This window comes from Sceloporus occidentalis, unplaced genomic scaffold, assembly GCF_023333645.1.
Source record: "Sceloporus occidentalis isolate IW3139 unplaced genomic scaffold, rSceOcc1.0.p SCAF_14, whole genome shotgun sequence".
NCBI lineage: Eukaryota > Metazoa > Chordata > Lepidosauria > Squamata > Phrynosomatidae > Sceloporus > Sceloporus occidentalis.
Window position 1 is genome coordinate 13,207,980 of NW_028316994.1, and position 20,766 is coordinate 13,228,745.

At 42.6% G+C, this 20,766-nt stretch overlaps 1 protein-coding gene and 1 non-coding gene across 2 annotated transcripts; one reads left to right on the top strand and one right to left on the bottom strand.

The window, feature by feature from the left end:
- The first annotated feature begins 1,216 nt into the window (after positions 1–1,216).
- On the top strand, positions 1,217–19,828 carry LOC149304068 (uncharacterized). Its single transcript, XM_089479671.1, has 19 exons — positions 1,217–1,239; positions 3,359–3,417; positions 3,904–3,996; positions 4,905–5,032; positions 6,145–6,288; positions 6,972–7,046; positions 8,244–8,414; positions 9,278–9,374; positions 10,191–10,417; positions 11,512–11,665; positions 12,306–12,514; positions 14,003–14,120; positions 15,294–15,499; positions 15,598–15,715; positions 16,781–16,950; positions 17,484–17,581; positions 17,709–17,815; positions 18,295–18,363; positions 19,258–19,828. Exons 1-19 carry the CDS (start codon positions 1,217–1,219, stop codon positions 19,362–19,364), a joined length of 2,373 nt encoding a protein of 790 aa, XP_089335797.1. The 3' UTR covers positions 19,365–19,828.
- TRNAM-CAU (transfer RNA methionine (anticodon CAU)) lies at positions 7,452–7,524 on the bottom strand. The gene has a single exon. It is a non-coding gene; the product is annotated as a tRNA-Met (tRNA).
- Positions 19,829–20,766: the final 938 nt, after the last annotated feature.

Here is a 20,766-nt window from a genome sequence, read left to right on the forward strand (position 1 = left end):
CAGGGATATGATTTAGTAGAACAGCTCAAAACAAGGTGGCTAGTCTGAATTTAGTTAAAATTTGCTGCTCTATATTCTTTAAGGAGCATATCTCAGAGGAAGGCAATGGCAAACCCCATCTGAGCCAATCCTGCCAAGGAAAGCCTATGATAGGTTTGCCTTTTTGTCGTGCGCCTTTAAGTTGCTTCCAACTTACAGCAAACCTATCATGGAGTTTTCTGGGGCTGAGAGTGTGTGACTCAGTGGGCTTCCATCTCCAGACTCATAGTCCAATGCTCAACTGGCCAAGGTTCAAATTCCTGCTCAGCCATGGAAAGCCACTGGGTGACCTTAGGCAAGTCACACTCTCTCACCCTCAGAGGGAGGCACTGGTGCGCACACACACCAAAATTAACAACCATGGAACAAATCTTGCCAAGATAACCCTGTGATAGGCTTGTCTTTTTCCCCTGTAAAACTAAGATAGGCCCCATACAGAAAGGCCAAAATAGAGCTGCTTCAGGTCACTTTGGAGGTATGCTGTTTAAACGATGCATGCGTCTTAAGAGTCCGGAAGCTGCACCAAAGCCAGCTCCTCCTTAGGACTGGAACGTGGCTTTGGCGTGGCCTCCAGACTCTTAATACGCATGCATCATTTAAACAGCATACCTCCAAAGTGACCCGAAGCAGCTTTATTTTGGCCTGTCTTTATGGGGCATAGTCGCTTTTCCCCCCCACAATAGGCTCCTAGCCACCAAATTAACAGAAATATTGCAGTAGAACTGCTTTTGGACTGTATCTGGATAAAAAAGGAAGCTCAACCTGGTGGATTTCCGCCTGTTAAAGATATAGCAGAGCCTTGCCAGGGAGTGGTATTTCTTTAATATAAATTCTTTGCCTTGCATGATGCAGTATGCTATGCCAAACAAGCTTTTAAAATAAAATCTAAGCAGTGAAGCCACATTATTTGTTTCCTTTGCATCCAAACTTCCCTGGGTTCATGGCATCCATTTGGCTTAAAACCATTAAAGTAGGACAAATTCAGCACCTATAAAAACCCCAGCCAACAAACTCTTTCTCTGATGAGCGATAGGCAGCAGGTGAGAATGCTATTTGGAAACAGTAACAGCAGGATATAAAACCTTTGCCTCTCCTGAAAGTGGGAAACTGTGGTCTTTAAGGGGTTTTTCTTAGATGAACCGAGAATTATTTCAAGAAGAAAACGACAAGCCCCGGTATGTGTTCCCTTGTCTTTGCAGGGTAAGTGTGCTTTGTACCCCCCCCCCCCCCGCCCCAAATTATTATCATTGCTAACAAATGAAGTGCCTGCCTTTTAGAACAGAAAATCTAAGAATGTGGCTTTAGTTTAGTGTGTGTACTCTAAAAGTTTGTTCCAACTGCTTGAACTATGGCAGGGGTGGGTGAAATGTTTGGCCGCCCAGATATTTTGGACTTCAGTTTCTATCAGTCCCTGGCAACAATGCTAACGGTAAGGGAGGTTATAGGAGATGAAGCCCAAAGCATCCAGGAGGTAAAATGTTCCTCATCTCTGAGTGGCAAAAGATAAGGTAAATTTTTGGTGACATCTTAATGTTTTCCTACTAAATCATCCTTCTGGGCTTTTCTGAACACTCAGCTGAGGTTTGGTGAAGCTAGCTTCCCCCAGTGTAGGATACTTGAAGTCTATTGGACTTTATCTCCTATCATCTCCATCCTTCAATGTTGGTTGGAAGTGCTGAAAATAATCCAATATACATGGAGGTTTGGGAGACATGGTCAGTAAGCCACTGTGAAAAGCATGCTGCACCTAATAAAATGTCTGGTGTATGGGTCTAAATAGCCCAAAAGCACCAGATCCTGTCCGAACTTCATTGCTGAGCAGCGTCAGCCCTAGTTAGTCCTTGGATGGGAGACAGCCAATGAATGCCAGGTGCCGTAGGCTATATTTCAAAGGAAGGAACTGGTAAACCACCTCTGAGCATTCCTTGTCTAAAAAAAACCCTATGAAATTCATGGGGTTGCCATAAGTTGACAAGCAATATGAAGACACACAAACACAGTCTTCCAGAACTCTTTATTATGAAATGGGCTCTGGCTGTGTTGAGTTATGGCCAAATCTTTCCCACAACTATGTGTATTGCAGGGCACACAAGAGAAAACTACAGCAAATTGTTGCAACATCAACAACTACTGGTTCTTGGAGGTTCAGTTCCATTTCTCCCCCTCACTGTTTTTATGGGTCTTTTTCTCCACTCAAAAGATAGTAATCATCATAAATGGGGCTGGCCCTACCATTAAGTAGAAAGAAGCAGCTGCCTCAGGCAGCAGACTTTGGAGAGTTGTGAAAGGGCAGCAAACTTCCAGTTATGTCCTTTGTTGTTATTGTATGTTTATGCAATCCCATGATGCCGTTTTATATTTTAGGGGATAGAAAACATTATTTATTTTAAATCATACCAATTTCAATAGGTATGTTCTAATTATAATGATCTCTGGATCCAGGCAATTCAATTTCTCCCCTTCCCCACTCCATCAAAAAATTTCAATTCCCCTCCTTTTATCTTCACAACAACCCTACAAGGTACTGTAAGTTAAACCTAGAGGCAATTGCCTTGGGCTAGTCATTTAGTAACTGCTGTGGTTACCAAGTAGGAATTTAAATCTGAATTTCCCTATGCAGATCATCATATGTGCCAGAAGATGGCAAAGTAGGTCCTCTGGAAGTTGTTGGGTTGTTGGATCTCATCAGTCCCACTCAGTATAGTTTTTGTTATTGTTGTTGTTGAGGAATTATGGGAATTGCAGTGCAACATTTGGAAGAAGGTATTTTGCCCATTCCTGATACGTATTAATACAAGGCTCATTCTCCTATCCATCTGAAGTGGCACAAACCCACACAAATGGAGATAGTATCACAAGACCTTCCAAGATCTTCCAACCAAAACATAAAAATTAGGGGCTCTTAAAAAAAACACAACCCAGCCTAATGAAGATCCAATATGCGCAGTGGTCAAAGAGTCAGGGCTGACCAAAGACAAAATCAACTTTGTGTGAATGTATGTACCTTCGACTATATGTTCACTATACATTTCATAAGGTTTTATTAGGCAAGGAGTATTCAGAAGTAGTTTGGCATTACCATCCTCTGAAATATAGCCTACAGCACTTGGAGGTCCTCCATCTAAGTACTAGCCAGGGCTGATTCCGCTTAGCTTCCAAGATCAGACAAGTGCCTTCAGGGTATTTAGGCCTTTGCATAGCAAATTATTATGGATTTATTTTGGTCCTATGTCAGTACTGCCAAGGACGGAAAAAGTGCTTGTGGGATTATTTATTTATTGCATTCCCATTAACTTTCCGCTCTGTCTTCTCCATACAGCTTAGCCCTGCTGGTTGTGCTTCTGTCATGGGAGGTGGCATCAATACCCTTTCCCACAGGTGAGCATTCTTTCAGGGGACTTTATACTGGGAATAAGGAATGAAACAGTGGGTATCTACCCTTCCTGGTCCCCATCTCTAGGCATATTTGCATAGCATGGGTGTGAGCTATGTCAGAGCCACAGGCAGACTGGATCAAGTTTCAAACCACTTTGGTTACCTCTAGCAAGATTAGCGTATGGAGCCAAGGTGAACAATTGTTGGAAGCTGGAGGCCTGCATTGCCCAGAGACCTTGAAAAGTTGCATCACCACAAATACAAGCCCCCAGAATGTTCCTAAACATCCTCTAGTGTTTGAGGGGGATGTTTTGCCATGTTTTTCAGCCCCTCTGAACCAAGAGTATTTAGAATTGTCAGCCAGAGTGCTCCTGTACCTCCCCAAACCACAGCATTCCAGAGGATGGAACTATGGCAGTTCAAGTGGAAGAATAGCAAGGGTTACAATGCACTTGAAGTCTCTGTTTGGGTCTTTTCCTTTTCTGAAAGGTGTTACACAGACCGAATGTCGAGGCCGTTACTTCTGGATATGGATCGACAAAACTGCCTTGGGCCAGAACACATGGACTTACAGTGTCTTCAGTAAGTATGACAGTCTCCTTTGAAAGGAAAGGGAAGGTTTTTAGGGTGCATGGAGGGTGGGTCTAATTTTTCAGTAGCATGAGAAAACTAATAATTGCAGGCTCAGAGGCACTCCGACTTGTTCCTGAGCTCATTAGTGGCACAAGAAAAAAACTGAGAAACATGATCTTCAGCTGCTGGAGTGAGGCCCATTATAAAGTTGTTGTTGGGAATAGTAGCAGCAGTGCATTTGAAAGCCAATCTTGCTCCCTAGAACTTATGATGGTGTAGTGTGGTGCATTGGTTTGAGTGTTGGACTACAATTCTAGAAGACCAACTCAGCCATGGAAATCCATTGAGTGACATTAGCAAGCCACACTCTTTCAGTCCCAGAGGAAGGCCATGGCAGACACCCTCAGAACAAATCCTGGCAAAAACAAACACATGATAGGGTTGCCAAAAGTTGAAAATGATTTGAAGTTAGACAACAATGACAGCAAACCTCTGGAGTGAGCAAAATGTGATCCTTTAAATAATATTGAACTGCAACTCGTGGATGTAACTAGTCTGTATCCGATACATGATACTAATGCTATTGGATTTCTGCAATGGAAACCACCCTAGATCAAGGGCTTTTTTTTCAAGGAAAGTTGAGGGTGGTCTGTGTACATATAGTACCTTCATGTTTTGTTTTGACTTATAGTGATCATGAATTTCATAGGGCTTTCTTAGGCAAGGACTCTCAGAAATGGTTTGTCGTTGCCTTCCTTTGAAACATAGCCTAAAGCACCTGGTATACTTTGGCGGTCTCCAGGGAGGGCAGATTGGGGGGACAGACAACACTGGGTTAGCATGTGTGTATGTCTCATCTCTTTCCCCATAGAATTAACCAAGGTTCAGGTAATCTACCTGCCATTTGTTTTCTACAGATGAGCTTGGACAACGCATTCCTGTGACAGAGCATGTGGCTGCCCAGTGTGGCTTCACCAGAACCACTGACTTGTATGGCAATCCTGAGATCAGAGTGTCATTCTTGGGCTGTTCAGTTCACAACTTGGTAAGATGAGCTTCACCCAGTTCCATGGGTGGGCCTTTTAAAGTTTTTAGTAGTGGAAAAAATACAGGTACTTCTCAAGTCTGTGTTATCAGCTCTCCAAGGAGATCCAATGCAATGCACATATCAATATTGATCCATAGGAACAAAGCAATTTTCACTGTTTTCAGTTAATCAGAGGTCTTTTGTCAAGCTGTTGAAGCTTAATTGCTCCTTTAAGATTTGAGCCACCTATTCTCAAACCATTTCATTCCCTGGATTGGCACTAAAAAGGCCACATCACTAGTAACCTGTCAATCTGACACTTTATTGACAGGCCAAAAGTACTAAAACCTTAGTATCGCCATCACTTGCCAGCAAGACAATACAGGCGAAATAAAACAAAAACTACCAGCAAACAATTCCAGGCAAAAGGAAGAAGCAGCAGTAGTCTACTTTATATATCATTTTATAAGAAATCAGTACCCAACTCAAATAATTAACCATATATTAAGCGTCTCTCAACTCACCAATGCACAGGTTGTTATATACAAGAAGTATGAAGCACTGCTCAATATAAAACTACACAGTTTTACAGAAAAATTATACAATGGTATAGGAAAAAATACAGAAAAGGTATGATCAGATTTCAGTAATACTCTGAAGCCTGAAAGAAGCCTGAACAAATCAAATTTATTCCTGGAATCTGATCATACTTCCTCTGTATTTTTTCCTATTCCATTGTATAATCTCAGTTTCCAATGAGAGGTGTACAGTAGTAAACAAACTTTATACTAACAATAGTCTATAATTTTAAATCCCAGCACCTTATTTGTGTGAGGTGATTCTTTTTTTTCCTGTTGTGTTTTAGTTGTTGTCTTATCAGAAATTAGCTTCCCACCAGGGTTTGTAGCTTTAAAACATAAAAACAGATTTTCATGGTGTTATGGCAAGTTGGACTCCAAGTCCCAGTAGTCCTAGCCAACAGAGCCAATGGTGAGAAATGCTAAGAGTTGCAGAGAAGCAACACAGTTCCCAGCCCTGCCTTGTTTATTTCTTGTCCCCACGAAGTGCCCTTAATATGAATGAGGCTGAATCTCTAAAGTGGGCCAACGTATAATTTTCTTTTTGTCCAGTTTGACCAGGATTTCAGCCTCCGGCTCCAAGTGGAAGTGACCAGCCCAGCCAATGTGACTGCTGCATACGATGTCTCAATGAAATGCCATGTTGATGCTCCATGGAGCCCTCGTGAGATTGTCTGTGAGGAAAATTACATGGAGGTGAGTGGAGCAGAGAAGGAAACCACATCCATACTCTCCAACTCAGGAATAATCCTGCTTGATCCTCTGTCATCCCACTTTTTCAGTTGCTTTAAAAATGTTCCACTTTCTCTCTCCTTTTCCCACTTGCCCCTTCATCCTCAGTTTACTTCAGTTGCTGCAAGCGGAGTCCAATGTGCAAAAGTAGTTTGCACCCACATAACTTTGCATGAGGGAGAGGAGAGAATGGAATCTTGCCCTTCCCAATAGAGTCAGGCATAAACAAACTGCTGCAGCCTCTCTTAGCTTGTGTGCACTTCTTCATTAATGACTTTTGCCATCTTCATCGCATTCTGATGTTGCTTGGGCACATGTGTCCTAGTTTTTATCTGTGAAATGTTGGAGGGTATGTATATGTTTTGTACACAAAACAAGCAGATGTCCTAGCACTGCAGCTCCCACCATTCCCCATCCTTGGCTATAATAATTCAAGGGTTGCTAGCAGTTGGAAGTAACATCTGGTTTGCATACTTCCTCCCAGATCTAGAGGAAAACAGCCCACTCCACCTCTCCCTAGAAGCTAACTATCCCTGTTCTAAGTCTCTGAAAGCCCCACTTCATTAAATGTGGCAGTCTGAAAGTAAATACTTGTAGGGGGACAAATTCTCAGCCATCTTGACTGTGGGGATGGGTTGTTCTTACAGGTTTCTGTCCGACGTGCCGTCCCAGGAGTAGCAAGTGAGGCACTGAATGAAGACTGGGTTGCTGTGTGGCCTTTGGTAAGGACTACAAAGTGGGGTGGGATCTGGTCTCTATAGTCTTTTTAAAAAATACCTTTTAAAGGGAAGGGAGAGGCCTTTCGCCCACTAAACAGAAAAATTCATTCTTATCTCTGTTCAGCGACTGGAGATAAAAGTACTGTAAAGCCATTTCAAGTTTTAGCTGCTTTGTTGTATGCTTGTATGTTAAGCTACTTGCCTTTAAATAATTTCTGACCTATGGAAACTCCTATCAGGGAGTTTTTCTTGGCAAGATTTGTTCAGATGGCATTTGCCTTTCTGAGGATGAGAGAAGATGACTTGCCTAAGGTCACCCAATGGATTTCCATGACTGAGCAGGGATTTAAGCCTTGCTCTCCAGTGTCGTAGTCCAGTGCTCAAGCCACTGCACCACAAAAGAAGTCATGCCCTCTCTGAGGCTCGAACTCAGGACCTTCAGATTATGAGACTGACGCGCTACCTACTGCGCTAAGAAGGCACTTGCTGTGCTATTTTTCTCTTTGAACATCTAAAGGATTCAGCTTTCAATATTTTGCTCTTAAGATATCAATAGATATTTAAAAGATTAGGGTATTTACATTTATCCTACTAGAAAGGCCCCTTCCCCACCACCACTCCCTTTGTGTCGTGTCTTTTTAGATTGTAAACCTGAGGGCAGGGAACCATCCAATTAAAAAGATTGTATGTACAGCGCTGTGTAAATTTACAGCGCTTTATAAATAAAGGTTAATAATAATAATAATAATAATAATAACAATAATAACAATAATAACAATAATAATAATTTTAAAACTCCTTCAAGTTGCTCTTTGTTGTTTAGAGATATCAGGGTTTACTTGCTTAATGCACTGAAAACCTATCTTGGGCAAGGCCAATCTGGCCAGTATATGTAGGCTGCTCTTCTCTGCTTTACTCTATTCAGGCTCCTCTGTGGTAGTTTGGGCAGCAGAACTGATTCATTCACTTTTATACAGTTCTTTGAGTGGGGCTCTTAACACAGTCCTGCAGCAGTTTCTCATTGCTAAGGAAAGTGAGGGAGGAGAGATTGTGCTTAAAGGGGTACTGCTCTGATAATTTGATTGACCCATAATTCAATATACTATCTGGTCCCTGTCCAAAAGATGCAAGGCTGAGATAGAAATAGTGACATCTTAGTGGACTCTTCTACTCGTTCTCATGCCAGTATGTCTTTTCCAGGCACAGGGCGCTGTGAACCAGGTGTGGCAAGTGGTCTTCCATTTCCAGAATGGCTCCCTGCAGAACATGATGGCCACTCAGGCCCATGCCCTGGGCTATGGGGTCAACACTACAGCCACTCGGGTCCTCTTCCGCACTCCCTATGGCACCCAGCAGACTGAAGTCACCATGGTAAGGAGTAGGAAGGATTGGTGGCTGCAAAAAAGCCTTCCAGCCATGGGCATTGCATTGCAGCTTAATCTACTTTTAAAAATTAACTCTGGATCTACACAGAAAACCTTCAGAAGGCTGCTTACAATGCATCCTGCTATGCTACTTGCTACTGCCAATGCATACAGTACTCAGGAGCCCTGGTGGCACAGTGGTTAAATGCCTGTACTGCAGCCATTCACTCAAAACCACAAGGTTGTGAGTTCAAGACCAGCAAAAGGGCCCAAGCTCGATTCAGGCTTGCATCCTTCTGAGTTCACCGCTATGATCTTTGGAATAGCGGTATATAAAGGAAACAAATTATTAAAATTATTATGTTGCTGCCTCTGAGGTCACTACAAGGCACTAGCATGTGAGTACTATGTTTTTGACATCAGAGGAACAAACCATGGTGGCAGGTGGCACAGCAGGATGCATGTGTGAAGAGACACCAGTGTTGCTCCAGAGTGCCTAGGTAAAGAGGAACTGGGACAAGTTTGGGACCAGAATACTGCAGGCTGCTCCTGGACTATTCTGGCCAGTCTAGACCCGCCTTTGGTCTCTTGATATTTTATGGTGCTTGGGACAGACTTTTTAAAAAGTATTCATTAGTTGAATATATACCCCACCTTTCTTTCAATGGAGCATGACTTTGCTCCTTCCCACTTTATATTTCTAAAAACCACCTTGTGAGGCAGGACAGGCTAAAAGAAAGTTCCTGGATCTCAAGTACCAGTCCAGCATCCTAGCCACTAGCTTTCTTCATCTAGAGACCAGCTTGATCATGACCTCAACATCTCCCTAGAGCATCTAATCCTATGTCCTTGCGGTTGCTTTCTCTGCAGGTACATGGCCTGGAAGTGGAGGTGGCACGAGCCACTGTCTTCTACAAACAGGCTTGGATGATCCTGATGGTGGATACTGCAGTGGCCTGTCCCATCAGTGAGTCTCTGGTTCCTGAATATTTTTCTCCAACATTTAACATGGGAGGCCAATTAAAGTGAGACTGGGAGCCAAGAGAGCCAGTGTGGTGCCATACTCTCTCAGCCTCAAAGGCAGGCAAAGGCAACCCCCCTCTGAACCAATCTTGCCAAGAACCCCCCATGATAGGTTAAATGGATACAAACAAAAAGTTATTGACATGATGCCATTTAAAAAATACTACATTTTGAGATGTTTAATTAGTAATGTTTACTCATTACTTTAGAAACAGATAGTGTGAATTAATTTTTAATTTTCAACAGTATTTTTTTCAAGTTAGAGACATAATTTAAAAAACAGTAGGTTAGCAACCTGTTACAAATGCATTGCTTTTAAAATAATGAGCATAGACAATGTGTTATTTTTGGAAAACAATGACAAACAACCAGTTATCATTATAGATACCAAAATGAGAATCATCCAGCCCATAGTATTTCCGATTTCTATGATTTCTAGGTTGTGAAAGCCGGACAGTGAAGATAACTGACAAGAAAAGAATCAGCTAATTATATACCATGAAACAATATAATTCATTAGAAAAGGTTATAATGCTCAGCAAATTGAAAGATAGTAGGAAAGTCACATTGCAGGTAGATAGTCTCAATAAAAAATTCACAGGCTTGAGGTTGCAGGACATGTTGCTGTTTTTTTTAAAAGCCCCATGTTTTCTTACCAGTATATTCTTGTGTGAGTTCAGTTGCATTTTATGCACACACACACACACACACACACACACAGAGCAGTGCAGATAACATCCTAGGTTTCTGTCTTTTGCAGACTCTCCAGTTTTCACACCCACCACTCTCAGTTGGGTGACCCCACGGATCATGCCTTCGCTGGTAGGGTTCCCGCATCTCTTTCGGGATGAAACCATCGAGATGGGCTTGGATGGGCGTTTGATTGACAGGGCCACCGTGGCAAGGAATGGATACACCTTTCTGACTGACAGGACAGACTTCATCAGCATCACAGTCCCCATTGGAGCTGTTGGAGGGGTCACAGAGGTCAGTATCTAGCAGGGTTGCTAGTTGTGGTGCCTAGCTGAGCTAGGATGGCAGTTTCCATGTCGGTGGTATGGTGACTCTGCTCCATGTTTTAATTCTTCAAATTAATTTTGAAGAATTGGAGTACTCTGTTAGTGACTAGACATATGGATTAGGCTGCCTGGCCTAAGATGTTTTACTCCCTCACTGCTTGGGGCCAATGATGAGATGGTGTCCCTTTCCTCTATCTCAGTACAGAAGCCAATTAGATTGGAGATTGAATCTTTCTTTGATAATGGAGTGGTCTCCACCAACACACCTTGAGACATCTGGCGCAAAGCAGACTGTGTGGCATATGGCAACACAGTCCTTCTACAGTCCTGCCTACTGAGGGCAGTTTCTGGCATTTTTTGTCCTGCGATATCTACTTCTTGTGGTAGTGGCCGCATTTCACCAAATTGTACAGCTGGCCCTGTACAATTGTTCAAGGGGGAGATTATAGGAGGGCTTGTAGTTCAGTGGCAGAGCCATGTTTTGCATGCAAAACGTCCTAGTTTCAATCCCAGGCATCTCCAGGTTTAGGGCTCAGAAAATCCCCTTCCCCAAGCCCATGGAGAATCAATCCTCAATCCATTTTGTGACTCCCAACTGGAGTTTGGCCCATTGAATCAATGGAACACAATTATGGTCACAACCATCTTGACTGTCAAGGCAGAGACTGGAGCTCTAGCAGGTAGAAACAAGAGACTTCAATTGGCTGGAGGTCCAGATTGATGCTCTTTCTAGTCCAATGGTTTCAGTGCCCCTGGAGTTTCCTCACTCAATAGCTCTCCATCTTTTAGGGCAGTAGTTCCCAAACTGTGGTCCTCCAGATATTTTGGTCTTCAGCTCTCCAAATTCCTGATTGTTGTCCAAGCTGGTTGGGGCTTCTGGAAGTTGAAGTTCAAAATACCTGGAGGACCAAAGTTTGTACATACTGTAGGGGATGCACATACAAAAACCTGTGGTAGTGAAGACCTTGCTGCTAACTGTTAGTTCATAAGGTGCTGAACCTGCCTCAGTTTCACCACAACATTCAGAATGCATTTCTCATTTTCTCTCCCTTTTGCTCCCAGAGTGATGTGATGGACAACCATTATGGCACAACGTACAGCATCAAGCTCTTGTTGGACCGTAAATGGCAAGGAGATGAGAGTGACCGAACTCGCCATCGCAGCCTGAAGGCCATTCGCACACCCTTTGCCCCTCAGAAGCCAGTGTTGATCAACAGTAAGCTTCATATCTTGCCCCCAGAACAGAACTCACACTGTCCTCTCTACTATAAAGAGATCTCTCCCATTATGCAATACGGACTCCATATTTTAATTTCAGAAAACTGAATGTTGATGTAGTTTTCTGCCTTGGTCCACTTCTGTTCTTTCCTCTTCCTTCTTCTGGTGGTGAGTTGACTTTTACTACTTGACTAGCAGAAGAATCAAAATGTTCAAAGGTTATATATTCCATTGTCCACCATACTCTGGTGATCTTCCCCTTTCCCTTTGCTCTCCTCCTTCTCACTTAAGACACCACTTACTTCTTGTAAATCTTGTCTTCCTCCAACCTGATGCTCTGTCTCTTTCCCTCTCTTCTCTTCATCTATCTTCCTCGTCCTCCACTCTCTTGTTCTTTCAACCTTTCCTTCTGCTCCATCTTAAAGGCAGTGATGCACTCTCTCTTTCTGCATTGCAAAATGTTATACAAACTATAGTTTTTTGTGGGTTTGGGGGGCTCTGTGGCCATGTTCTGGAAGAGTTTATTCCTGATGTTTCACCAGCATCTGTGGCTGGCATCTTCAGACTGCTCATTCCTACTCAAACATGGATGTGTCTGCCTTGCAATAAGGCACTGAATATCGGTCTCTGTCTTCCAGACACAATCCCAGAGAAGGGCTATTTTGATGTCAGCCTTGGCAACTTCCTCCCTGATGTGGAGCTGACCACCATTGGCATCGGTGGCATGCCCTTAACACCTGAGTTGCTCAAGCCACGTGGCTGCCATCTGAATGAAGTGGCCAACCCTAACAAGACCAGGGTTTTAACACTACAGGTCCCTTTCACCGATCCTCTGGTAGAACAGAAGGTGAGAGTGGGAATCGCAGCAAGTTTTTAAAGGACTTGTAAGCAAGGAATTACAAATAACGTTTGTTGCCTGTAAAATGGGTTACGTTCTGGATAACAAGGATGTAATTAAGTTACATGTTAAAGCAATGTACCAAGTAAGCACAATGTTACATTACTGGTGTAAGAAGTAAGGAGTAGAAGTTGTTATTTTCAAAAGTTACTCTCAAGGGGGCATTTTTGGAGGCATTTTGACAAGAGGTTTTCAAGTCTGAAGCCATTTTCTTACCAATCCATTTTCTTATCAGTCATTTTCTTTCCCAAAAAGTAACAGAAAGGAACAGAGTGCAACAAGTAATATAATGATTCAACTTCCACCACTATTTAATGAGTAACAGGAGTTAATTACTTGCTAAAGGCATTAGATCCTATCTGATCTTAGAAGTTATGTAGGATCAGTCCTGGCTAGTACTTGGATGGGAGACTGCCACGGATTGCCAGATAGGTGCTATAGGCTATATTGCAGAGGAAGGAACTGGCAAAACCACCTCTGAGAATTCCTTGCTTAAAAAACCCTAGGAAATTAATTGGGCCAACATTAGCTGACAGGCAACCTGAAGGCGTGTACACACACACACATGCATACACACACACACGATAATGAGTAACAGAACAGATTATTTCTGAAAAGTAACTTTCCAAGCTCTGGGATTTGGGGGATGACTTCTGCACAGGCACCGCTGAGGTCCCACCTTTCGCAATCTGTAACACATCACCAGCCCTCATTGCTTCACAGTAGAATTTGAATAGGTAGAAATGTGGCCAGCCTGTGATCTATGGCCTTGTTTGCCCTTTGGCCTGAGTTCATATGGTCCTCAAACTAATCCCAAATCTTCTGTGTATGATAATAATCCCACGTAGGGTTGTATCTGCTAGACATGGATTGGAAAGAGAGCTCAGGTACCAAAAGGTCCTGCTTTCTATTTCTGTTTTCTTTATTAGTAGTAATGGTTTTATGTTGTTGAGCAGCTCTTAAAATTACAGAGTTGGAAGGGCCTCAAATGGTCATCTACTCCATCCCCTGCTGGCATAAGAATTCACAGGGGAACCATCCTTGCCAGGTGTTTAAAAACTTCCAAGCTCTCTTTAAAAACCTCCCGTGAGGGAGAGTTGTTGTTATATTTATTTATACCCTGCTTCCCCCCCCCGCCAAAAAAAAAAAAAAACTGGGACTCAACATGAAGTTGTCAAAAAGCCCTTTTTGTTTGTGTGTGTGCATATATGTAACTTCAAGTCCCCTGAAGATTTATGGTGGCCGTATGAATTTCAAAGGGTTCTCATAGCCAAGGAAAACTCAGAGGTGCCAGTTTTGCCAGTTCCTTCCTCTGAAACATAGTCTGGAGCACCTGGTATTCTTTGGAGGTCTCCCATCCTCCCTAACTGTTAGAAAATTCCATCTATTGTTTAGCTGCAACCTACTTTCTTGTGATTTCTTGATTCTTCTCTTCAGTATCTGTATGGCAACATCCGGAGGTACACTCTGCACCTTGACTACACCCTCAACCTGGTCCCCAAGGCCAAGCCATTCATTTACCCTGCAGTCATTGAATGTGATGTTCCAGATGTTGGTGAGTTTACTATGGAGCTTATCACATGAAGGAGATTGGGAGTTTATCCTGTGAATATCCCAGAAAAATCACGTAATTACGCAAAATGATTTTACATGATGTCACACAAACCCTGCTATTAAAGTGGCCATAAAGAAGCATTAAAGTGGCCATAAAGAAGCATTAATGCGCCTCTTTTAACTTTTGGGATTTCAGCGACACAATGCATTTCTGATACATTTTATTTGTGTAATTGTGTGTGATAATCCTTCACACAATTCCTTGCCATTTTCACTTTATTTGTGGGATGCTTTAAAATGCACTTTAATCTCTCTTTAATGCCAAAATTAGCCCCAAAATTAGTGATAAACTCCAAAGACAGGTAGAGAGAGAGAGAATGTGCAAGCTATAAACTCCTCTCCTCCTCCCTTGTTTGCATTTTTTTTCCTGCCACAGATCAGTGGGACCAAAGAGTTGCAGTCCAAAAAGTTAGGAATCAATAGTTGCTATTTTCTTATTCATCAAAGGATTTTTACTGCAACCAAACCAATTGAAACTTTTAGCACTATGAATTATTATGATTATTATTAACTTTATTTATAAATCCTGCTCTTGAGTGATTGAATGATTACAACATAAGTAAAACATACAAAACAGTCAACTGGGAGGAAGATGGCTTCTTCCAAAGAAGGTGGTTAAGAGGAAGCCATAATTAGAAATAGCTTCTAAACATGTGTTGTGTTGCTATGTGCTTTCAAGTAGTTTCTGACTTATGGCAGCCCTAAGGCGACCCTATCACTGGGTTTTCTGGGGCTGAGTATCTGACTTGCCCAAAGTTACCCAATAGTTTTCACGACTGAACGAGAAATCGAACCCTGATCTCCAGAGTCATGGGTCTAACCTGCACTGCAGAAATAATGCAGTTTTACACGCTTTAATTGCCATGACTCAGTGTTATGGAATTCTGGGATTTGTACTTTTGTGAAATATTTAGCCTTCTCTCTCAGAGATACCATAACAAATGGCAAAGCCCAGGATCCTGGAGAATGGTAGTTAAAGGGATGTCACATGGCATTTTTTCTGCAGTGTAGATCACACTGCGGTCCAACATTCAAACCGCTTTATCACATAGGCTTTCTGTTAAAACACAATATAACTTTTTTTCCCTTTCTTGTCTTCTACTAACACTGTTAGTTCTTCCAACCTTCGAGGGCTTCTGTGACACAGGAAGGATTGGTTTAATAATGTACCGTGGAAATCTGGATCGTTACTGGCTCCCATATGTGGGCAACATGCGAGTGACAAGCAAACTGATTGTATCACAGAACTACACTGTCCAGGATAATGCCAACTACTACTATCTGTCAGTACCCTTCTTGGCAGTTGGCTTGGCATATCAGGTAGGTATGGGGTGAGACACGCCTGCAGCCATTTTGGTCTTGTGTACATAAACTCCCCTACAAGAACTGAACTGCACATCTGTGTGTGTCTGTTGCAGGATATTTCTCTCCAGGGACTGACAGCTCGACTTGACTTTAGCCTGAGGGACAACAAGACACTGGTGACGGCTGTAGCATTTCCCTTTGCCTGCATTTTCCCCATGGGAAAACTGCTTGGTGAGTGCAGTCACAAAGACACATCAAGATGCTAAATGTGATATTGATTTGTTGAAAAGCCTGATGCATTTCTGCCTGTAGCTATCTGAAAACCTCCTTCAGAGAACTGCACAAAGAATGCATAGATGTTCTTCAGGAGCTATACAAATAATGTCCTTTATATTCTTTGTGTAGTCTCCTGAAGATGGGCTTAAAATATCCACACAGGCCAAAAATGTGTCAGGTATATTTATTACAAATGAATGTGCAACAATTAAGGTGACAAGAAAGGGATAAACAAGAATTGGACATAATGAAGTAGAAAGTTAAAAGAAAAAAAAGAGTAAGTAAGGATACTGACAAAGAGGATTATAGAGATGAAGTCTACAGCAAAGAACTCTAATGATACTTTAAAATGCATTAAAGCCTCTTACACGCCAGAATATTGAGATGCATTTCTCTGTTTCATGAGATTTCTTGCAAGGTTTCTGGGTTTTATTCTATATTTACGAGTGAAGTGGAATTATAGTTTCCTCTGCGTATATTTCTGAAAAGAGGGAGGCTTATATGACATAGCAGAAGTGGTTTATAACCTGGCTTTCCATAACACTTTACTAAAATGCGACGCCTAGGAGGAATGGGCTGTTTGTTCTTCCTGTTATTGTGTACCTTCAAGTCATTTCCAACATATGGCAACCCTAAGGCAAATCTCTCAAAGGGTTTCCCAGGGCTGAGAGTATGTGACTCATCCAAGGTGACTCAGTGGTTTCCATGGCTAAGCAGGGAATTGAATCCTGATCTCCAGAGTCGTAGTCTAGCACTCAAATCACTACACCACAATGGCTGTTTGACACTCACCTAATAGTCTATTTTCTGAGTGCTACTCTTATTTAAAACCCTGTAATAAATAGGTTTGTCTTAGAGTTGCTATAAGCTGGAAATGACTTGAAGGCAGACAACAACAAACAACAGAGATAGAAATATTTTAATAAGCTATTCCAGTCAAAGGAAATACTGTGGGCCTTCACCTGAAAGCTAGGCCAGGATGGACACTCTGGACTTACATGGCTTCTCTTTTTTGATCAGTATGCCTTCCCAATGGAACCATGACTGCCACAGTCCTCAGCCTGGACACCAAACCATCCTTGGACCCTAGGAATGCCCACCTACGAGACCAGAACTGTGGGCCAGTTGCGGCTGATGAATCCAGGGCTCTCTTCTCTTTCCCTGTGACCTCTTGTGGCACCACAAGAAGGGTAAGTAGAACTTTTGAGGAAGTGGGAGTAATATGTAGCTTTGTCTGTTACACGTAAGTTAATGGATTGTTTCTTAATTCAAGATTTGAGAGCTGTTGCTGTGAGGATGTTCCAGAATGTCTTCATTGGACTATCCTCAGCTACATCTTTCCAATTTGTTCTGGTCAATTTAGAAGCCATTGAGCTGTTCTAAGGAACATATGATTGAAACCCACCAGAGAATACCTTCTCTTCTCTTAAAAGCTCTAGATCTTGCTCTTCAGACCAGGATGGGCAACTACCAGTGATTGGGGGCTACATAGTTCCCCGTTTCTGGAAGTCTAGTTTACTTTTACGCTTGCCAGGTCATATAGCAGGCTCAGGAATTTCAACTCTCAAACCTGAGACCAGGAATGGCCCCTTGTGATGTCACAGTGAGCAGGCCATGCCAGTGTCTGGAGTACTTTGAGAAAGGCTATCTTGGCCAATGACATTCCTAGTTACCAGTGATAGAGCAACACCTTCCTTTGCCTTTCTTTCCCACCTTTGTACAGTTTGAAGGCAACTACTTGGTGTATGAGAACGAAGTGACCTTCAGGAGAGAGATGATTCCAGAAGCCAGCCCAGTCATTACCAGGGACTCCCAATACAAGTAAGGCTGTGCATTGAGCACCTTCCAAGTGGGTCGGTTCTTTTGGTTGGGTGCGGATGAATAGAGCAGCTGATGACTTCCAAAGATGGCTTCCCAAAGTCACTGTTGTTTGTCTCTTTCTCTCTAGGCTGACTCTGCGCTGTCGTTACCCTCTCAATGAGACGCTCAGTGTGTTAGCCCAGAGACTGCAGGGGGAGATGGGTACCACTATGCCCTATGTCCTTGGTCTTAGAGGTAATGCTGGCATGTGCTAAAGACTCAGGGTTTGGAAATGTTGAACTTTGTGGGGACTACCACCCTCAGAAATCCAACACCTGGCATATGCTCAAACTGCAGAGTTTGGGAATGTCCATCTTGTGGGGGATGACCATGGCCAGAAATCCACCAGCCAGCCCTATTCAATCAATAGAACTTACAGCAATGGCAGTTTACTGAGACTTCATCCGCATTGCAGAAATAATGCAGTTTGACACCACTACCATGGTTCAATGCTATGAAATTCTGTGGTTTGTAGTTAGGTGAGATATTTGGCTTTCTCTATGAGAATGCTCTGGTGCCACAACATACTACAAAACCCATAATCGCATAGGTTGGAATTATCACAGTTAAAGTGGTGTGAAATGGCATTTTTTCCAGCAGTGCAGATTAGACCTGAGTCAATCCACTTGTAATGTTGCATTCCCAATCACTTTCTTTCTGGGATTTCATTGTAGCATATCAGCAGAAGAGATCTGCAGATCACCAGAATGTGTCACAGACAGGAGCTGCTCATGTGTCAGCAGGTAAGGTCTTGTCTCTTTTTTCTTTCCAAAATGAAGAGAAACCATTTGGGCAAGGCATCTCATCTCTAGTCTCCAACCACCACAAACGGGACTGCATGTGCTGGAGGTGATGGGAGAATGGTTTAGCACCTTTGGCTAGAAAGCCAAGTCATCTTCCTCATATCAACTTGAGCTCTTTGTTGGAGTTGTGCTTCCATGTCCCATTACATGAATGAGCTTGAGGTTTTAGTATACATTTTTAAGGAACAATCCAAGACACTGAACTCAAATATTCATTGAAATGGAAGCTGCTACTAGACTACAGTGCCAATAACTTCCCCTTATTGTTCATGCTGGTTGGAGCTGATGGGAGCTGGGGCTGATGGGACCTGTCCCTGAAAGCACCTGGAGGCATACCACTGTGTATCCTATTTCCTGAACAGACAGTACTGAGCTATATGGATAAATAGTGGAACTTGGGGAAATGCAGGATTCTGTGTTGTTACATCAGAGCTCGAAAAAGTGATTTGCTTGGATTACAGCTCCCAAAATCCCCAGCCTGCATGACCAGCTTGCTGGCTTGAGGATTCTGGGAATTATAGTTCGAACAAGCATCTTTCCTTAGCTGTATTCTCAACACTGAGTAAAGAACCTTTCCTCAAACTCACTTTGTTTTGTTTTTTTTAATTTTTAATTTTATAATACAAACATATAAAATGCATCAAATAACATACTCAAACTCACTTTGTGACATTGGGTCAGTTGTGCACTCACAGCCTGACATACCTCACAGGGTTGTTGTGAGGACTACAGGGAAATAGGGGAGAAGAGTCATGGGTGCCACTTTTTACTCTATGATGGAATAGCAGTCAATCAGTGTAGCTCATAAATAAATATATGTTTCCTCTCTTGCAGGAGCAGCTGAGAAAATATGGCTCTGGCTTCCAGCATTTGGTATGGCTTTCTCTTGGGCAGCGGAAATGGTTGGAGTATTCCTGCCTGTCAGGTTACATGGCTGTTAAAAGACAATTAAAAAAACACTCTTCAAATATTTTCCATGTCTAACTTCACTTGAGTATTTAAATGTTTGAAGTCCAGCAGGCACAGCAGCCTTGTTGAGTCTCTTGGACTGGATATTAATGATCGACAAGAGTCCCAGAACCTTCAGCCCATACTGTGGCCATGCTGGTTGTGGGATTCTGGGAGCTGTAGCCCCAGGAAATAACTTTGCTGAGCTTTTGCTGTGGCTTTTCACCAATGTAAGAATAAAACCCTCCCTGGATATATAGAAAGATTAGCATGTCAAGGAACAAAAAGGCTAGGCTGGATGTCCCCCCCCCCCCAACAGACAGGCACCAGATCCCATCTGATATTGGAAACCAAGCAGGGTCAACGCTAGTTATAACTTTATTACAGCCATTTGGCCAGCACAACGCTAGTTAGTACTTGAATGAGAGACCACCAATGAATACCAGGTGCTAGTACATCAGAGGAAGCAACTGGCAAAACCAGTTGTACTCCTGAGTACTCCTGCCCTAAGAAAACCCTATGAAATTCATGCAGTTGCCACAAGTTGATAACAAGACTTGAAGACACCTACATACATACACATAGTGGTTAGTGCAAGGAATCTCCCTCCACCACTATTTTGGCAAATATTTTGTTGGTTAAGACACTACCAGTGAAGTGGGAACGCCCCAATGGAAGTCAAGCAGCCCTAATGCAAAATGCAATTTTATAGATCAGAATCCTGTATCTTAAACCAAGCAAGAATGCAAGGCTTTCCCCTTAAAAAAACTGACCATGGTACATATTCTCCCTGCCTAGGTGAAGGACCACAGTTACGGTACAATATCTAGTCTTAATTGTGAGGTGGGAATCTTGCTGCTTTCCAGATGTTCACCATAAGGTGAACCTATCATGGGGCTTTCTTGGCAAAATTTGTCCAGAGAAGGTTTGCCATTGCCTTCCTCTGAGGCTAATGTGACTTGCCCAAGGTCACCCAATATCTTTCCATGCCAAGCTGGGAATTGAACCCTGGTCTCCAGAGTCATAGTCCAATACTCAAACTGCTACGCCATGCTGGCAGGAACTGCCAGCCACCCCTAGCAATCATAGCCAGTAGTGGGGGGATGCTGTGAATTGCAATCAAACAAAATCTTTAAGGCCACATGATTTTCACTCCTGCCTTAAATGTTGACATGCAAGGGGATAAAGAAGAATATTTAAAGTGGCAGAAAATGGATTAGATTAGCCCACAAGATTAAGTAAAAAAGCATAGTTTTTAACAGCTCACAACCAGTTCTTGAAAGTAAATCCCCAGAATCCCCTAATCATTGTGGTGGCTATGCTTTTCAGGGGATTCTGGGACTTGTAGGCAAAAAGAATTAACTTTCTCAAGCTATGCATAGTTCCAATCTTTTG

Excerpts from the sequence above, each read along its gene's own strand:
- LOC149304068 (XM_089479671.1), top strand. The coding sequence starts at position 1,217 with ATGTGTTCCCTTGTCTTTGCAGG. Across the intron at positions 3,418-3,903 it reads ATCAATACCCTTTCCCACAG|GTGTTACACAGACCGAATGT; the intron begins GTGAGCATTCTT and ends CTTTTCTGAAAG. Across the intron at positions 7,047-8,243 it reads GGGTTGCTGTGTGGCCTTTG|GCACAGGGCGCTGTGAACCA; the intron begins GTAAGGACTACA and ends TGTCTTTTCCAG.